Below are 19,294 nucleotides of genomic sequence, written 5' to 3' on the forward strand. Positions count from 1 at the left end.
TATCTATACCCTAGTTACTACTTATTTTATATAGAGCTTTCTATTCCTATATCTTATATTTTTACTAGCGCTTTTATATTTAAATCTATTATTATCTTTAGTTCTTCCCCTATTCTTACTAGTTAGCTATATACCCTTTAAAAGTTAGCTATTGTTACGGGACTCACACGTTCTCACGTCCCTGCGCGTTTTAACGTTCTTGACCCGTGCTCACGTTCGTCCCAAGACACCTACGCACGTTCCCCTATAACCCCTATTTATACCCGACCTAGCATACGAAGAATCTTCTTCTTTATCCAAATGTCTTTGTATTAACCACGCATAGTTACGCGTACGTAGCCTTCTTTAATTACTACCCTGTTTAGTATATTGTATTCCAGCTCGTGCCTACTTCCGTGACACTACATTTGGATCCCTTTTCTATACCTGGCGGGCCTGTAGGCTACTGGTCGCGGAGCATGCCTTTCTACGCCTACGGGGTAGATACAGGAGCTGCTGGCTGCGGGTAGACTAGGACGCTGGGGTTCTAAACTGGTACGACAAGACACCACGCCAATACGCCTGTGGAATCACGACCTGCCGACAAGACACCGCGCCGATACGCCTGCGACCTCGATGGCTTGCATCCTACTGCTACCGCTTACGAACAGGCACGTTACTGCCCCTCGGTTTGACCTGATGGCTCGCATCCTACTGCATGACGACCCCGACCCCGGCGCTGGCATCGTACTGCTGTCCTACCGACCTGCACCGTTACTGCCCTACGTACCGACAAGACCTCGCGCCGATACGCCTGCGAAACGACCCCGATAACCCGTCGTGCCAATACGCCTACGACCCCGTCGCTTGCATCGTACTGCTGCCTGAACCGACAAGCCTCGTGCCGATACGCTTACGAGACGACCCGTCGCTGGCATCGTACTGCTACCTACCCGAACCGACAAGCCTCGTGCCGATATGCCTACGAGACGACCCGTCGCTGGCACCGTACTGCCACCGTCCGAACCTGCTGCCGAAGCTCTCTGCATCTGATACCCGAATTGTCTTAAGCCGCCCGAATCTGTCGCTAGCATCGTACTGCCGCCGCCGAAGCTATTCGCATCCGATGCCCAGACTGTCTTAAGCCGCCCGTCGCTTGCATCGTACTGCTACCCGAACCGACAAGCCTCGTGCCGATACGCTTACGAGACGACCCGTCGCTGGCATCGTACTGCTACCCGAACCTGTTGACAAGACTCCGTGCCGATCTGCCTTCGGATACCTTAACCTGTCGCTTGCATCGTACTGCTGCCCGAACCGATAAGCCTCGTGCCGTTACGCCTACGAGATAACCCGTCGCTGGCACCGTACTGCTACTACCTGAACTGATAAGCTTCGAGCCGTACTGCTACCCGAACCGACAAGCCTCGTGCCGATACGCCTACGAGACGACCCGTCGCTGGCATCGTACTGCTACCTACCCGAACCGACAAGCCTCGTGCCGATATGCCTACGAGACGACCCCGTCGCTGGCACCGTACTGCTACCATATGAACTGATAAGCTCCGTGCCGATTCGCCTACGGAACCCGAACACGTCGCTAGCACCATACTGCTACCCGAATCTGATAAGATCCCGTGCCGATATACCTACGGAACCTACGCTAGCACCGTACTGCCACCGACAAGAACCTGCCTACGATACGAATACTGCACCGCACTGATAAGAACCTGCCAAGAATATGCCTTACCACAACCACGAACACCGTACTGACCGTACTATACTGCCGTTTAGGCCGATAAATACCGCCTAAAACGCCCATTTTAGACCAAAAATTGGGGTAATTTTTTAGGGGGACCTAGAGTATAGGAAGGGAAGGCCGTAGAGCTGCTAGAAGCGAGAAAGGGACTATATAAGCTTCAGCAATGCGTCTCCAAGCGGCGAGGACAGAAGTATAGCTGGCGATAGAAGCTAGGCTATGCTTTGGGCCTAATAAGTTAGTAGCCTAACAATCAAACATGGAAGGACCGAACTGGAGAAGCCTGTGTAACGGAGGACGTAGAAGGGCGGAGAAGGGCTAACGAATTTTTTTTCCCGTATTAGGTTTTTTTCTGTATACACGACACGCCTCGCAGGAGCTCGGAAGTAAGGGGGGGGTACTATCACGGGACTCACACGTTCTCACGTCCCTGCGCGTTTTAACGTTCTTAACCCGTGCTTACGTTCGTCCCGAGACACCTACGCACGTTCCCCTATAACCCCTATTTATACCCGACCTGGCACATAAAGAATCTTCTTCTTTATCCAAATGTCTTTGTATTAACCACGCATAGTTACACGTACGTAGCCTTCTTCAATTACTACCCTGTTTAGTATATTGTATTCCAGCTCGTGCCTACTTCCGTAACAGCTATAAATATTATATTTACCGCATTAAGTCTAATTCTTAATTATCCTAGTCTTAAGCTTACTATAGCTATTTATAAGGGTCTTCCTATAGGGCGTCCTCTCCCTTATATCCCCTATAACCCTTATATCCCCTATAACCCTTATATCCCCTATAACCCTTATATCCCTATATAGTCTAGTAATATTATATAGCATTACTTTTAGCCCGTTAAGGCTTGGGAAGGCTAGCCTAGCCCCTTAGTATTAAAGGTAGGGAACGCTAAAAAGGCACCTACGCCCCCTTAGCTTATTACTTATTATTTCTATTTATATAACCTAGCGTACAGTTATTCCCGTAGCTATTAAGCCCTTACCTTCCGTCTCCTATATTTAATATAGTCTTCTCTCTCCTACGCCTTATATATGCTTTAGTAGTAGTTTATACATTTTATTTAGTCTTAATTTAAGTAGTATCTTATATTGTAGGGACCTGTATAGTAGCTATAGTATACCTATACTGCATATATAGATTAGGTGTATCCCTATTATATACAGCGATAGTATTATTTTAGGCGTAATCTATAGTTATAGAGCCTTATATTATATATAAGGCCGTTTATAATTATTCCTTTTTAAATAAGGAGTTTTTGCATTTCTAGTATATATATACTAATAATAAGGGAGCTATATATTTGTTTAGTATCTCCCTAATAAGTCTCTAGCAACCCTTATATCCTCTTATTATTCTTATTATTTACTTAGTTTATATTTTCTTACTAAAGCTATTAAATTTAGGTGATTTTAAATCCTAGTATAAGGCGTTCCATTTATCGTACTATCTCTTATATAATTACTTTATTATCTACCTAGTGTCCCTTTTCTACCCTAAGGCTTATAAAAACTACTAGGACTTTAACTAGGTAGTTCTTATAGAGTACTTTTATACCAATATATTCTCCTAGCCTATCCCCTACCCTTATAGCTCGTTCCTTTACCTATTAGTTCTTTAAGGTAATTTTAATATCTCTACTTTTAAGGTATTAAACTATAACAGCGTTATAGACCTCTTTATAAATCTTTATAAGAACTTCTATTTCTAATTATCCCCTAAATCCCTTTGCTTTTTCTATATTTAATTATATTATAATTATATACCCAGTTATTATGTTAAGGGGGTTAAGTTCCCTATACTATAAAAGCGCAGCTATAGCGGCCTAGGTGCGGTTTGCTAGTAAAGGGGGTTTTTATTTACTTTTAATTTTACTTAGCCGTTAGAGGATTTAATTAAGGGTTTACTAAAGGGGCGCCTAAGGTTTACTAAACTGGTGGAGCCATTCTACTAGCTACGTTAAATCGTTATAGCTAATAGTTACTCCCCTATAATTTTAGATACTAAACACGTCTAATAAGCTTTATATTTTATTAGATGCTTTCTTAATAAAGGTATTTCCGCTTTATAGTGTGGTATTCACCCATCTTTATTGTGGAGGGCTATTGCTAGGCGTGGTTCTGGCGGTCGCGCGCAAGTACAAACCACCGTCGTTCGACGTGTGCCTCCCCTGCGATGCATGCATCTTAGGGGGATTCTCTAGGCGTTTTTCAGGGTTCTTTTAGTTGGTTTTAGTCTTTTTAGGCCGGGTGCAGCAAGAGCTCTGAGGTACCTACTAATATTATATATCTAGAGGTGTTACTATAGGACAGTATAGCAATAGTAGCAATAGCAGTAGTAGTAGGGTAGTAGTAGGGCAGTAGCAGGGTAGTAAAAAGGTAGGTATAGCAGTAAAAGGGCAGGTAGGGTAGTAAAAGGGCAGTAGTAGGGCAGTACTTGGTTTAAAAGGACAAAATTGCCGGCTATAAGTCGGCAATTTGGAATTTTCCTTAGAAAATTTGCTTATTTATATTATTCTCCTTATTTACAAGCCTCCTATTTTCCTTATTTATCTCTTTATCTTCTACTATTAGTAAGCTATCTAAGCTATCTAGATTATATATATTAATAAAGTTATAAACTATTATTAAAGCGTATATTACACCTACTAGCTTTAAAAAATCTAAACCAATTCTTAAAAATATATATTATACGCTCTACTATATTCCTTAACGCCGTATATTAAAGATTAAAGAACTCCTTTATATTTTAAGGTTTTATATTTACCTATACCTATTTATAAAGATAATATTATATACTATAGTAAGGAGTAAGCGTTATAGATATATTAGAGTACCTAGTATTTATAACGTAGTATTTACTAGGTAAGGCTTTAAACCCTTTAACTTTAGCAGAGCTAATTACTCTACTATTATAGGCCATACCCTCCTATTTAGCTAAAACGTACACGAAGTTTATCTAACTAGAAGTTAATAGCTATAAATACGTTTTACGTTAATCCTCCTTCTTACTGCGCTAGGAGGCCTATATTATATAGCCGCCCTTAATAGAAATAGGAAAATAAGACCGTTAAGGGCTTAATGCAATTAGTAAAGAAAAGATATTATTTAGGGTTATTTATAATCTCTTTTAGATATAATTTTAGAAGGCTAGAAAGGACTTTATATATGGCTCTATAGGGCAGCAAATTAATATAGGGAGTTTAGCTAGTAGCTAATAAATACTTACTAGTAGATCGTTATAGATAAGTGCTAAGTTACCTTAGTAACTTATACGAGGCATTATTACTAAATATTATTAGGAATATTCTGAACTTCTTAGCCGCTAATAGAAGTTTTGTATCCTTAAGGCCGCCGTGCACCTATAGCTAATTAAGGAGCTTCTTAAACACGTCGGGCCTTATCCGGGTGATATTTAGAAGTCGTGCTTCATGGCCATAGAGCTACTGCGTCGTCCACCTCATGCCTCTCCGTATATTAGTATGCTAAGTACGAACACCGCGCGGAAGCAATATTACCGCGATCGCGAGAGTTAAGATAAGGACGTTATAAAATATATACAAGCGCGACTAAAATAGCGTCGCGATTAGGGTGTCGTGGAGTCGTCATTACAAGCAGTCGTTAATTGGGCTTTAGATTTAAACTGGATTTAAAATAAGGAGCTCCGAACTCCTTATTAAACTAACACCAAGGGCCTCAGTTTAACTACTACATACGGTATAGCTTTCAAATTTGACGCGCTTACCGATCCGGAGGAGCTTCAGACTAGAAAGTCGTCAGCTTGACCGAACGATCGCGTCAGAATCAGATTTGAGCTTCAGATCGGTTCTGTTCCGAAGCCTTCAGATTCAATCTGAAGCTGCAACTGAACGACCCCTTAATTATTCTGAACGCCCTAAGAGGAACGCTAAACCTCCTAATCATCCCGCAGAAGACAGTATTTCTGGCACAAACCCCTCCACGAACCCAAAACAAACGATCGACAAAGGAAACAGGAACCAAAAGGCTGTATAAAGGCAAGAGCACCCAGGATGACAATGCTAACTTGAAAATGCAGCCACCAGCTAAAGAGAGAAAAGCAAAGGCGAAGCTCTCTTCGACCGATACGCAGCAAACAGCTGATCTGCTGCCCAAAGAGGCACAAAAGGAAATTTTGTCCACTGAGGATCTGACAGAGCACGTTTCCGTCCCTGACGGAAAGCTTGAGTTGAGAAGACGTTAAAGCCGGTTCTCATCTGGGCTTTTCTCGGTGTATCCACCGCCTAGCGTTGCAGACCAACGCCGAAAATCCATCGGAAATATCGAGAAAGGGATTGTTCTTTGTCCATCTCCATTGGATTCTCCATCTCCGTCCCTAACGCCACCTCTACTGGGAGAATATGATAAAGACGAAGGCAATGAAGGCAATGAAGGCAATGAAGACGATAAATACAGTGAAAATAATGGAAATGACTATCACGAGGATTGCAGTGCCCCACTTTCGTCAGCTGTACAAGTAGTCGTGAACAGCCCCCTGGCGGACAAGACCCTCATAGCGGTCCAATGAAGAAAAATCTCGCAGAGTCGGGTACAACGCCTGACTCGATACACGGTCAAAATGGGCCAAAGAACGATATCAGAAGAATAGAGTCGCAGTCCGGAATCTGTTTGGCGGGAAAATACCAGCATGGTTGGAGACAGAAATTCCTGAGGTTGTGGCGGAAGATGTAGATGGCGACGTAGTGGAATCTTCAAGTGGCGACTGTACGACAACTAGCGAATCCGGTGAAGAACACAATAAATAGGCTGGAGATTGGGGCTGTGGGGTGCTCATAGAAGTAGACGTTAACCTGCTACTCTTCCGTGAAGTGGTTGGTTTGCTACTGCATAGAATAGATTGTAGGGACGCTATTAGTTCATAAGTTACCTCGAAATTTTAACATATACCACCTATTTATTGCTAAAAAGTTAAGTCCAGTGAGATAGCACAACCTAGGAGTAATAAGTTGCTAACAGCAAGTAACGGCGTGGAGATTTTTTTAGCATATGACGTCATCTGGCCAGTAAAAACTGCTCTTCAGGTCTTCGAAGTGCCTGAATTTCCTACATTTCCACCCAAACTCCCACTGACAAAGACTACAAGTACCGCGGCATATCTGCGAGCCGAATTATCAACTATAAACTTTCTCTAAGGATAAAAGCACATAAGTGACAGAAGATATTTGCGCTACTTACGCGGCTGTGGCAGCAAACAACTCCGCTCTCCGCGCATTGGTAAGAATCCCAATGCTACTAGCAAAAACGATAGTGAAGGCGGCTATCATTCCCAATTTTTTGTTTGGTGACTTGACGACGTATAAGCTCACAATAGCCCCGATGAGCAGCACTGCGGCGATAATGATGCTTAATATGGCTACAAATCGTGCGATGCGTTGATCGGAGGCATAGGCAATCATGCCGTTCCTGGTATATGTCTACAAATTGGTCAGTTACGTGGGAGAAGCCTGATAATTCGATGGAAGCGTGCCTGGAAAAGGAACGTCAAATGGTTTTGAACAAATGTAGTCAACCGGTCTTGGTCCTCAGCCATTCTTAGGACCACGAGGTCATCTGCATCGTCAAAGAGGTCACAGCTGTGACCACCAAGTGTCGGGAAGCTGTCGGGTCCGGTAGGGTCTCCATTGAAGAAGTGCCAGCGAAAAGCTTCCAGGGTTCTCTTCGTAGGTGGCGGTAAGGTGGCGAGAGTGCTTTCGAATAGCAGTGATTTCCCTGCCCCGGTTAGTGTCTCCGAGTCTGAGAGGTTTTTTTCATTGGCTGCCGAGTATCTTACGGTACTCTTTCAGAGTAACTCTGATGTTCTGAGCTAACTCCATTCTTTCCTTTTGCCTTGCTTCCGACGCTGCTGCGGTGCAGAAGTCAGCCCAGTTTCGGGAACACTGCTTTGATTGAAGATCCCTGCTCAGTTCTTGCTGATCAAGTTTGTCCTGTCTAGCTTGAAGCTCTGCAAGTTCACTCTGCAGATGCAGTAGATTGCGAGCCGCTAAGCGATCGAAGCGTTTGAAAATGGCTGCGGTCTTGTCCTGGTCACTGGCAATGAACGCAGCAAGAGAAGGAAACCCAGTTAAGTGATGATGTGCCATGCCTGTGGCTTCAATATCCATATCTTTCTGAATGTTCTTAACTGCTGAAACGGACTTTTACGCTCTCTGCTTCACCGGTCTGATTGCTTATACGAGGCAAATCTGCCGGGGTTTCTTATCAGCCACGAGATTCACTTGATGTCCCGTGTCAACCTGCAGGATGGTTCCGGGTTTTCAAGGTTTCATTGGAGAATCTAAGTCACGTGAGCTACGAGCTATGCGGGTGCCCGTTCCGTTTATGCAAGGCTGAGCACACAGATGAAATTAGATTGGCTGTATGGGACACTGCCTTGGTCCGCACAGAATCTGGATGTGTCGCTCCCTGGTGGTTTTATCCCCCAAAACTCCCAGAACTCCCAGATCAACCGTATTGCTTTTCTCTAATGTCAAGTTTGAGCCTTGCACTTTCAATAACTCTTCCATTCTTTACGGTGGGCGAGCGTGTATTAAGATTAAGGTCTGTAGGCATTGGTGAGTAAACGCGATTGAGGATGCATACAAATGCTGAACTGTATCGCCTAGTCTGTGTAGGATTCTATAAATCCTGTATCACGGCTTTGTTTTCGGCAAAGGTATTTCAATGTGTTTCTTCGACCAGTACCGATTCGTGTGTGGAGATTGGAAATGGGGTCACTTCCGACAGCATTGCAATCGGGAGTACAGGATAGGAGAGACGTGCGGAATGAAGCTAATAATGCAAACGGTCTCAGTCGGCCAGAAGTGCAAGCTTTGTGAAAAGATCGATACCAAAGTGCGACGTCGTGCAGCAGAAGTTGATCGCATAAACCGGTGGCAGCGTGAAGGTAATAAATTCAGAGCTTCCATTGACAAGTCAATGGAAATCATTAGAGGACTGGACGCGGAAATATACGAATTGGGTTGTGAGAGAAATGGAAGACTCCAAGGGATTGGCAGCCATGTATGGTAAGTTAAATCTGATCTATCTTTTGAAAACTCAGTCATCGGTTTCTGAAAACTTTTTAGGACTGATACTGAGATTTCTGCACCTAATCCAGAGCGGCCTAAGGCCCGAATAATCCCGAAAGTATCGACGCGGAAGGGATTACCCATAACCTTCGAAATGGGTGATAGCCAGGCTACAGTCATGGCAAGCCCGGACACCGGGTGTGAAGAGAATGTAATTTCTCAAGAACTGGCTTTGAAGCTGGGCCTGCAAATCGAGAAAAGCGAAGAGAGGGCTTTCAGGATGGCAAATGGAAAAGTGGTCAGTTGCTGCGGACGCACTATGTCCGCTTGTGGTTTTGGGACAGAGTCCCACCTCGGACCTTCGAATCTTTTGTGCACTTTCTATGTCTTTCGGACATTAGCATCGCCTCTCATAATGTGCATGAGCTTCCTGGAAAAGACTCAGACGTTGACAAAGTACCGCAATAGGCTGGTCAATCTTACCCTTTCAGCCCCACCGTGGCTTCGAGTTCGGGCTATTGGAAAGCAAAAACAACGACTGTTATGTTCTTTAGATGGAGAAGAAGTTCAGGCTATTGCTGATAGTGGCTCGGAGGTGGATCTCATATCCAAAGCCTATGCACAGCAACGAGGCTTCTCCATTGAGCCAAAAGAGATGAATGTTATGTTTGCAGACGGCAGCATTGGTCAGACATGTGGAATGGTGCGCGCACAATTGTATATTGGTGCCTGCGGTATTGAAATGGGTATTATTTCTCCTGATCCCGTCTCCGGGGGAGGGTTTCCATCAGAGCAACCGCCTGGCAGCGATGCGGAAGATGCTTCTACATCTAACAGTACATTGGAATTGGCTAAGAATGGAGACGACAACGGGCAGTACCGCAATGTCTTAATGGTTGAACTCCACGTCTTGAAGGACCTGGTTGCTGACGTTCTCATTGGTGAGGACTCTCTTGAGTCCCTGAATGTGTTCACCCAACATCTAGACGACTTGACATGTTCTAGTTCGGAGATGTCAGAGACGTTAGATGTTCATCGCATTGTGCTTCTTGGGCCTGTGGGACAGAGGGTCAACCAGTCAAAAGAACGCGTAAATAGTTGGATGGCCCGTGCCTTCGGGCCAAAAGATCTCGACAGCTCAGATAACGGTAAGGAGAGTAACTCCAGGGCTAAGAGAATAACTCGTTGACATCTACCAGTAGAACCACCCGTATCATTCGAACAACGGCTTAGCGAGAGAGATCAGAGAGAAAACTCACGCAGAGAGAAAGAAAGACAACGATGGGAGACGCTCTCGAGTGAAGCCCGTAGAATAGCAAAGGCGGAAGAAGAGGCAAGACAGAAGTTGTACGACGACGATCGAACACTTGTTCTACAAGCCTTTCAAACATCAAGACGACCATGATAGTAATGTTTTGATGCTGCAAAGAGTAAATAGCACCAATTGTCAACGAAATTATGGAACTACTGAAAAAATAATTAACCAATATGCCAGATTGTCAGAGATACAATTAACTTCTAGACGCCGGGCTAAATGCTGCAAGAACTCCGTTCCCTATGCAAAGTTTGATCGTTTTTAAGACCAGTCAAAAGCGGCAGTCGTCCCATTCAAAATCGATGCTGCTGTGAACATTTCTCTTACACCACCAAATGGTGTCACGACCCTTGCATGAAACGCCATGCGCCATCGGCTCTCATCGCGCCTTACAGATACGCTGCCCGATGCTAGAAGGACCCAATCCCCCGTCATCAATAACGGTCCGGAGGCACGCTTGTATGGGCCATTGATTTCGTGCTAGTGGCATACTCGAGGTCATAAATCGGCATACGTGTACACCCTGAGCCATAGAAGAGGAAATGCACACCCTCGTCGCTCCGTACAAGCGTCGGCGCTTCGACAAGAGGGCCATCGTCACGCGTGCGATCCATAACATCGACAGGCAGTCTCACAGGCGTAATAGCATCTTCCGCCAGGCGTTGAAGGAGGATCGGAGTATCCACCAAAGGCGGAACTGTATTTCCGCAGATACCTCCATGACCGTAATTGTTCCCATCAACCTTGTATGCCACGTATATTGTGCCGTCTATGCTAATGATAGGGTATGGATCGATGGCTCACCGAGCTCCGTGGGACAGGCAAGAGGAGTGGGCAACGGGCTGTAAGGGCTCTGCGGCACGTCTGCAAAGCTGCATCGACACAATGATTTCGCGAGGCATTTGCTGCAGTTGCGGAGTAGTATAGTACGAATTTGCCATCGGGTGGTCGTTGGGGGGGATCTAGTGCCCAAACGTTTGGGCCGGGGGCTGGGTTTGCAGAGTTGACGTTATTTGCAGGCGCATTCAACGGAATTGTTGCGTTGACTTCTGACACATTCAAGCAACCCATTGCAACCCAGTCTCCAAGCGTGGGTAACAGGTCTTCGATATAATTGTGGAGCGTCTAAGTGTCAAAGTCTGAAGGCGTGGCAATTTGTACGTGTGATTTGCCATAATCCGCCATTGTCTTATTATCTGGTTAGTGGAGGACGCCCGCAGTATTGTTTGTTGCAAAGACATACCAGGTGCCGTTGTGTTTTAGAATTGCGGGATTGGGGAAGTTGGTTTCGAGCGCTTATTAAAAGGAGCGAACCCTAGGGTGTTGTATGGGTTTTTCTTGTCACTTCTCGTCGATGGAGGAGCGTTGCGACGACAGCGCAGATGATGGCAATAAGCAGGAGAGTAATAATTCCAGCAATGGGTAGCCATTTCCTAGATAGGAGCCAGGACTGGCATTTCGCGGTCCCCGGTGTCTCTGGTGTCTTTGGTGTCTCTGGTATTTCTGGTGTTTCAGGTGAGGCTTTGCTGTTCGATGGGGGTGTGGAGGGGGCGGGAAAGCCATTTCTCCTTGACGGGAACTGTCACCAGCTCTAGTAACACTGTTACCACGGTTTGCTGCCACAAGTTTTGGCGCGACCGCGGCGGACATATCTAGATGTCTCTGGGGAAAATGCCGGGGATGAATATAACCCTATCCCATGCATTGCTGGTAATGCTGCCGGGCACCGTGCACCGGAACAATGGTTGATCCGGCCCCGGAACACCAAAAGTCGGTTTTTTCGTGTACCCAGCAGCTTGATTATAATTCAAATTGCGTCAAAATAAGCAAGAGATATGCCATCCAGAGACCCTAAAAAGCAAGGAAATGATGAAGATTATGTGCCTGCAACACATTATCCAAAGATTATAAAGGGTACTAAAGTTCCGGAGCTGCCAAATAATCAATCCCTACCCCACTTCGACCCTCTACCAATCCATAATGACTGCCCAGATGGACAGCCTAACCTACCCCCCGGATTTGACGATTCAGATACACGCAAGCTCTTTGGATTATTCTTTACGGACGAATTAATGGATCTGCTTATATACCACACCAACGCTAATGCAGCCAGAGCAAAATCTAATCCACAAAAACGCTCGCTACGAAAGACGGCCCGAATATACCTATGGAAGGATACATCAAGGCCAGAGATGTATGCATACTTTGGGGTCCTTATTTATATGGGGCTACACAAAGAACCAGCTATCGTTGACTATTGGAAAAAGGGTGATGAATATAACCCTCAACATCCGATTGGTCAATATATTTCTAAGGATCGGTTCCTAGCTATTGATCAATACCTCTACTGCGAAGATCCGGGCCAATCAGCAACATTTACCACTCCATTTGAAAGAATTTGGGACGTTTCTGAGTATCTACGAAAGGCTTGTCATCGCTATTACACTCCAGGAACCCACCTTACTATTGATGAGTCTATTAAGAGGTTTACTGGCCGGGCAAAAGAGATAGTAAATATACCCAGCAAGCCGACGCCAGAGGGGTTTAAGATATGGATTCTAGCTAATGAGGGCTACGTACTTGACTGGCTATTTCATGCTAAGGGCCAAGGCCCGTACGAACTGGATACATACTGGACGAAGAAGGAGGGTTTTACTCCTACAGAGGCTGTGGTTCTAGATCTTTTGCTAAGGAAGCAAGAAGGGCAACCGCGCTTCTGCCCAAATCGCCATACAGTTTGGGTTGATAACCTTTTCTCTTCTGTAAAGCTTTTTGAACGCCTTCGGCGCGAAGGAATAGGGGCTGCAGGAACTGTACGTACGTCACGTACGAAGCGTGAGGAGGATCTTGATAGAAAGGAGTCAAAAAAGCAGTCAGGGGTCGTCAAAAGGCGTAGGGGCCGCCCTAGGAAGAACGCAGCTACGGGGAACATGGGGAACTCCAGCCAAAATAGCCAGGTTTCCAGCCAAAATCCCAGCCAAGATCATCAGAATCTTCCTACTCCGGAGCCATCGCAAGAGCCCTTGGGACTCTCGGGAAACCTTATACAAAATGGCCAGTTTTACAGTGAGGTTCTCAGCCAAAGCACCCAGTTCCCCGCCCAAGATCCGCCCCCTAATTGCACTAAGGAGCCTTTCTCTCAAAAGCTCATGAATATCAAATTATATCACACCGACGATCTACAGTGGGGAGAGCTATATTGGGACGTCTCAAAGAATAAAACAGTGTTACAAGCAGCTTGGAAAGACGCCCAGGTTGTTCTATTTGCTAGTACCGTTGCTAGGCCAGGCGAATCTATTATGAGGGAACGAAAAAGGCCTGCTAAGACGTCAACTAATTCAGCCTGTACAAGGCTTGTATTTGGGGACTTAGCTGTTAAGGTTCTTCCAATTCCACTTTTTATAGATCTCTATAATCATTTTATGAATGGGGTAGACCGCTTTGACCAAACAACTTCATATTATTCGACTCAACGAGCAAAAAGGAAGACGTGGAAGCCTCTTTGGTTCTTCCTTTTTAATCTAGTCCTTTATAATTGTTATAGGCTTTCATCCTTCTTTGGCGGCCATACAAAAACGGGGGGGCATAGAAAGTTTCTTGAAAGCTTGATTAAAGGCCTCTTTGACTCTTCTGCAAAGCCAATCCGCAAGGACGACCGTACACCCTCTATGAGAGTTAATAATATCCAAATTGGGCCACATGGGCCTAAACCAACTCAGCTAGGCAAGAAAAGGACTTGCTCGGCGTGTGCAGCGGCTGGAAGGAAAAGGAGGAGGGTAGCTTTGGAAGAAGTAAGCCCTAATGCACCTCGGCGTACACCACAGACAAACTTTGGATGTGAGCTATGTAAGATACCGCTTTGTCAGACAGGTGAATGTTGGGAAGAGCACTTAAAACAAGTTATATTAGCAAGATCTATAGCTGGGACTACTGTAGCTTAAAATTCAGAAGCCTGCAGGCGTATTTTAGGCCACATTGCTAGTGTACAGGCTGGTGCAGCTTACTACTCTACCGAAACATTTGGTGTTCCGGGGCCGGATCAACCATTGTTCCGGTGCACGGTGCCCGGCAGCGTTACCAGCAATGCATGGGATAACGCTACAACGCATAGCGTGCTAGACGACTGTCATGAGAAAGCCGACCCAGGCGGGAACGATGGAAGAAAAATGAAGAAGGGGACAAATAAAGGCTGCGAGGGGAGCGCATGGCCGGCTATGCGGCGCAGGCGCAGCAGCAGGCGTAGGTGTAAGTGGTGTCGGTGCCAGTATGGCTTCCTACTGCACGGCGGCTAATCATGCACAAGATGCTCCTGCCATGTCGGGATTTTCTTTCTCCCCGCTCATACAGTATAATCGGAAGAACACCGCAAAAGCCTAGAACACCGCCCTCGACCACCAAGTACCCCACTTTCTTCCATTCTAACCGAAATGCATTTCTTTCCAGCCAAGCACGGCAAGCTCCTTGGGTAACAAATTATGTAGAAACTTCTGTAACTGCTCTTGCCAAGCCAGTGTGGCCCTCTCTCTTGGGGTATTCAAGTAACCAATGGTCTATTAGCTCCGAGAATAAAAATATGGCCTCGTGTATCTTCGCCTGGTAAAATTCGTCCTAAGGTTATCGATAAGGGCAGAGCCAATAAGTTGAGATGCCCAATTATCATTTTGCCATTGCACAGATCACTAGATAGTAGGATGCTACTTCAGTCCACATAGACTTTCCTGAACTCTACTCACCTTATGCTTCAATATTGTTCATACTTCACTTCACTCACTCCAGGCCACAATTCGCTCTCCTCTCGTAAAAATGACAGATTCCTTTTTGCTGCCATCACGGCGACAAATATCGACAAAACAAACTCTCCGTACGCACATCGATGGAGTCAGACAACCTCTTGGGCTCTAGGTTCTCTCCCCAGTCGGGGAACAATCGCGATACAGCGAGCGTCCAGATATTTGACCCTAATACAGGGTCAGCACAACCGATTCAGCAAAATTCCGCCAGGAGAGCGTCCAAATTCTGGTGCTCCCTATGCTGCAAACCCTTCAAGGACCGCAATGGGCTTCAAAATCACATCGAGAATGCTTTTGGTCACAGGAACAGCTGCAAGCTTTGCCTCATCACATTCTACTCCTCCTCTGGTCTGAAGAGGCACCTTTCCAATTCAAGCAAACACGTCTGGTGCAAAACATGCAATCGGCGTTTCTCCAGCCAGGCCGCGCGCGATAAACACTGGGAAAAAACATCACGACATCGTCACTGCATGATCCCGAACTGCGAATTCGACGGCATTGACAACTATGAACTGAGCGTTCATTTAAAGACAATTCATTTTCAATGTGGCGGATGTGGAGAATTATTCCTATCACTGAGCAAGTCTCGCGCTCATAAGACAGCTACTTTTGGGTGTGAATTCTGCGGCGTGCACAGTCTTAATGCCAAAAATCGCAAGCAGGTAAGACTAGCCGCTGAACTGATGTAATTTATGTGAGTAAGCTAACGAACCAAAAGCACATGCTCACACACGCACCCACCAACATCGCCTGTTGGGCCTGCGATGGCACCTACCGCACTGCCTCTGGTATGATACTTCATCTTGAATCCGGGTTTTGTCCCTGTCTCATTGACACAATGGAGCTCAACAAGCTACTAGCATCCTGGTTTGGTGTTTCATTTATCGATCCTGACTATCTCTTTGACCTCTATGATGGCAAAGATTTGAAAAAGGCCCACGGAGAGAACCCCCGGCCTTTCTTTTGCTGTGAGTGTAAAGAAAGATTTCTGCTATTCAGCACCTTCGTACAGCATGTAGAATGTGGACCTTGTGAGCAGAGCCTGAAGAATCTGGCACTCGATGAGCTGAAGGAGCTCTTCCGAAATGAGTTCGTGAAGGATGAGGACGGAGGCTTCCAGCTACTCTAAGCTTGCCTACATTGTGGTGACACATTTATGGCGGCCACCTTTGTCAGAGAACGTGTTGGTGTCTAAAGCGGAGTCCTCAGATTGAGGGATTTCAACTGGTGAGGCTAGAATCAGAGATTCTTTACTAGACTTAAGAAAAGAGCTTCATTTCATAATTTGAAAAGAGGTTTAGTAAATGAGAAGGTATCAAGCGCACCGCTGTCGTGAACGGTCTGAACAAAATCCAGGGAACCCAAGCGGCCGAAGCAAGCCCACTGCCAAAAGCCCACCCAGGCACACTAAGAAACACTCAAACTCCTCATGTTTCTTCATGCAAGGCCTCCAAACGCTCAAACTTTCTGAAGTGACTATCAAGTGTGTTGAATTGAGGTTATGTAGCTAAAAACTCTGTGTATTGCTTATTTTCTATATAGGTGGTTGAAGTTATCTCATAAATCAGACCCTCGGGGGAGCGTTGGTACGTGCACTACGCGCACGGGCGGGCATACTGCTCCTTATTAACCAACGAAATTCTCCCCCGAGGGTCTGAGAGCTTATGGGCGTCGCTTTGGTGAGAATGCAGCGTTAAAATGCTGCAAAAATCACCTTTTTCACTGCTGTATCTTAACTATTTTACAACGTCTATTTATTATAAAAATACTATAAGGTAGGAGCTCTTTAGCTTCTCTACCTATTACATCAAAAAACGACGTCGTAGCTATATTATATAAAATATTAGATATGGGCAGTCGGTCGCATTTGTGGTCAGTATTTTGTCGCAATTTGGTTATAATTTAGTCGCAATCTTGCCTCACTGCCATACCTTACGTACTTCTCTACGTCTAATCGTTTCTAAAATACTATAAGCTAAAAGCTCTCTATTTTCTCTATCGCCTCTATATTATAGCAATATTGTAGCTTTATTTTATGGGAAGTTAGATATAGGTAGTCGGTTAGTTTTCGTTAAAATCTATAAACATTCATTTTAGGGATCTAACTTACGTTCTGCGACGATGTATCTCGCCCCCTAGTATTCTTAGTAGGGGGTTATAATTTATAAATATATAGATACGATTACCTAAAGAATCTATTACATCAATAAAATATATAATAAATCTCGTGGTTAGGACGTCGCTCGTAGAAATACACAAAATTTGATTTTTAAAATATTCATTTCTCACCAAAGCGACGCCCATAAGCTCTCAAACGCTCCGTTGAAGAATTTTAAAATATAGGGAGCAGATATAAGCGATTTTCTGGAGTGCCTGCCCCGTAACCGTGCACGTGCTGATCTAACTGAGTTCGGTCAAAATTCTACTACGGAGCGTCTGATTCATGAGATAAGGTTGAAGAGATTTCAAGGAACTTCGACCACCGGTCGAAGTTGTCTGATTGGTCAGATTCCTGCCAAGAGCTTTCTCCCACAAGTCTCATCACGTGATATTGTTGCGGGCTTGTTTTCCAACAAAGTGGGACGCCACTGATGAGAAGCAATTCTACGCCAATGAAACAGCTCAATCATGGCATTATAAAACAGAAGAATCTCCACTGACCCATGGCACTTCGACATCTTACCTCTAGTTCTGGATGCGGTAATCTCTACCGGAAAAGACGGTGAAGAACAACCGGGTCTGGCCCTCTACGAGTTCTGGTACCAGGTGATGAGTATTCCAAAGGTGGTCTAACCTTCCTCCACGACAAACTAATTGCGTTATACGACATGGCACTCGAAGTTCAATACCATTTCAAAGACAAATATCTAGCGGGATTACGGAGATCCTGCCTTCCATATTTCCTCCTTTAGTCAGTGAATCACAGAGAGCCATAATGACCTGGGGCCTTCCCGTTCTGAAGTCTATCGTGCACCCTCACGGTCTTTGGCCGCAATGGATGGTGGCATCAATTTCATCTGGCGTCAAAGCTTGACGGCGATGGCTGAGCGCTAGTAAATGTGTTGACCTGAATCAAATTTCCTCACTACCGTCTTACTACTGTCTTTAATACTTAGTACTCTATGTCTCACCACTCAGTTCTTATTACCTATTTTGTTTTAGTTGCCTATTATATATCTCTATTGCCTACACCAACCTCACTTATATAGAGAGCTTCTAGAGCCAGATTTAATCAACAGAGTTCTTATTCCAGATTCAATCTAACGCTTTTGCAACCGAACGACCCCTAAACCAGAAACTAGGAAACAAGGAGAATCCCTCCAAATTGGTAATTAATGAACTAAATCTAAGGATAAATAAATGAATAAATCTATAGAATCTAACTATAAGGAATATAGGCCTTAATATAGGTCTATATCTACAGGGTCCAGAGTAACTACTACAGATACTGAAGTAGTTGCTACAGAGACCGAACAAGAAGGGACTCTGCTTATATAAGCAGAAAACGCATATAGAGGACTCCTCCAGTACCATTATTACACCCCCCAGTGCTCCACTAAAACAGAAGCAAACCCTTCCTAAATTAGTGTTAAACTTATTTATATATAAAAGAAACACCTTATAATCCTCCGAGTGTATTATAGGTCCTATTTAACCTCTCCCTAAGCTATAATCAATCACCTATTATAAGCTCTATATCGTTCCCATCCCCCATTTAAAAGTCATTAGTATTAGTCAGAGTCGTTAAATAGCGTACCCTCTAAGGTTTTGCCGACCTATATACAATTTCCTACTTAGGTTTAATATCTATATCGCATTGAATAAGGCCTAGCTGCTTAACAAAGTTCCTAAACTAAATCATCAACAGTGGCTTTATAAGACCGTCTACTACTATACTGCCCGTAGGAACGTGCTATAGGTAGATCACGCCACTTTAAACCTTGTTACGAATATAGTACCAGTATAGCTTAAAGTACTTAATACGCGTGTAGTAGTTGTTGCTTTTAGCAAGGCTTATAGCTAGTTAATTATCACTATACAGATATATTGGTAGTAGATCCTTTCTAGTATAGCCCAAATTAATAAACAATCGATAGAGCCATAAGGCCTCCTTAGCCGCATGCGTTATCGCTACGTACTCAGCCTCTATAGTAGAGGTTGTAAGAATTAACTGCTTACTTAACTTATATAAAACTAGGCCACCCGCTAGCTTATAAATATAGCCAGAAGTTAACTTCCTATTAACCGCATCTACAAACACTGCATTACTATAGCCGTGTAGTTATAGGTCAGGTATATCACCTAGTACGCTTCCGCTATACTCCCTATTATAATTAGGGGTAATATAGTCCGTAGCTAACGCCTTAACAAAGGCTTTTAGAGGTAGC

The 19,294-nt window shown here is 44.7% G+C and overlaps 7 protein-coding genes across 7 annotated transcripts; 5 read left to right on the forward strand and 2 right to left on the reverse strand.

The window, feature by feature from the left end:
• Positions 1-423: 423 nt before the first annotated feature.
• K441DRAFT_659941 (uncharacterized protein) lies at positions 424-1,331 on the forward strand (the record flags this gene model as incomplete). The annotated part of the gene is given in 3 exon segments (XM_067648617.1): positions 424-560; positions 574-880; positions 1,125-1,331. 2 exon segments carry the CDS (start codon positions 698-700, stop codon positions 1,329-1,331), a joined length of 390 nt encoding a protein of 129 aa, XP_067504071.1. The 5' UTR covers positions 424-560; positions 574-697.
• Positions 1,332-6,528: 5,197 nt separating this feature from the next.
• On the reverse strand, positions 6,529-7,874 carry K441DRAFT_611109 (uncharacterized protein; the record flags this gene model as incomplete). Its single annotated transcript, XM_067645558.1, has 3 exons — positions 6,529-7,197; positions 7,275-7,503; positions 7,565-7,874. 3 exons carry the CDS (start codon positions 7,872-7,874, stop codon positions 6,966-6,968), a joined length of 771 nt encoding a protein of 256 aa, XP_067504072.1. The 3' UTR covers positions 6,529-6,965.
• A 400-nt stretch (positions 7,875-8,274) lies between these two features.
• K441DRAFT_611111 (uncharacterized protein) lies at positions 8,275-8,802 on the forward strand (the record flags this gene model as incomplete). The annotated part of the gene is made up of 2 exons (XM_067645560.1): positions 8,275-8,345; positions 8,397-8,802. The coding sequence occupies exon 2, from the start codon at positions 8,455-8,457 to the stop codon at positions 8,800-8,802; it is 348 nt and encodes a 115-aa protein (XP_067504073.1). The 5' UTR covers positions 8,275-8,345; positions 8,397-8,454.
• Positions 8,803-8,843: 41 nt separating this feature from the next.
• On the forward strand, positions 8,844-10,104 carry K441DRAFT_113698 (uncharacterized protein). Its single transcript, XM_067639976.1, has one exon. The coding sequence runs from the start codon at positions 8,956-8,958 to the stop codon at positions 9,988-9,990; it is 1,035 nt and encodes a 344-aa protein (XP_067504074.1). The 5' UTR covers positions 8,844-8,955; the 3' UTR covers positions 9,991-10,104.
• A 446-nt stretch (positions 10,105-10,550) lies between these two features.
• K441DRAFT_677423 (glycoside hydrolase family 43 protein) lies at positions 10,551-11,187 on the reverse strand (the record flags this gene model as incomplete). Its single annotated transcript, XM_067651065.1, has 2 exons — positions 10,551-10,859; positions 10,921-11,187. The coding sequence occupies 2 exons, from the start codon at positions 11,185-11,187 to the stop codon at positions 10,551-10,553; spliced, it is 576 nt and encodes a 191-aa protein (XP_067504075.1).
• Positions 11,188-13,217: 2,030 nt separating this feature from the next.
• K441DRAFT_659951 (uncharacterized protein) lies at positions 13,218-14,068 on the forward strand. Its single transcript, XM_067648618.1, has one exon. It carries the CDS (start codon positions 13,266-13,268, stop codon positions 14,055-14,057), a length of 792 nt encoding a protein of 263 aa, XP_067504076.1. The 5' UTR covers positions 13,218-13,265; the 3' UTR covers positions 14,058-14,068.
• Positions 14,069-14,819: 751 nt separating this feature from the next.
• On the forward strand, positions 14,820-16,160 carry K441DRAFT_636396 (uncharacterized protein). Its single transcript, XM_067646476.1, has 2 exons — positions 14,820-15,568; positions 15,625-16,160. The coding sequence occupies exons 1-2, from the start codon at positions 14,990-14,992 to the stop codon at positions 16,033-16,035; spliced, it is 990 nt and encodes a 329-aa protein (XP_067504077.1). The 5' UTR covers positions 14,820-14,989; the 3' UTR covers positions 16,036-16,160.
• Positions 16,161-19,294: the final 3,134 nt, after the last annotated feature.

Source organism: Cenococcum geophilum (assembly GCF_001692895.1).
Source record: "Cenococcum geophilum 1.58 unplaced genomic scaffold K441scaffold_21, whole genome shotgun sequence".
NCBI classification, from domain to species: domain Eukaryota; kingdom Fungi; phylum Ascomycota; class Dothideomycetes; order Gloniales; family Gloniaceae; genus Cenococcum; species Cenococcum geophilum.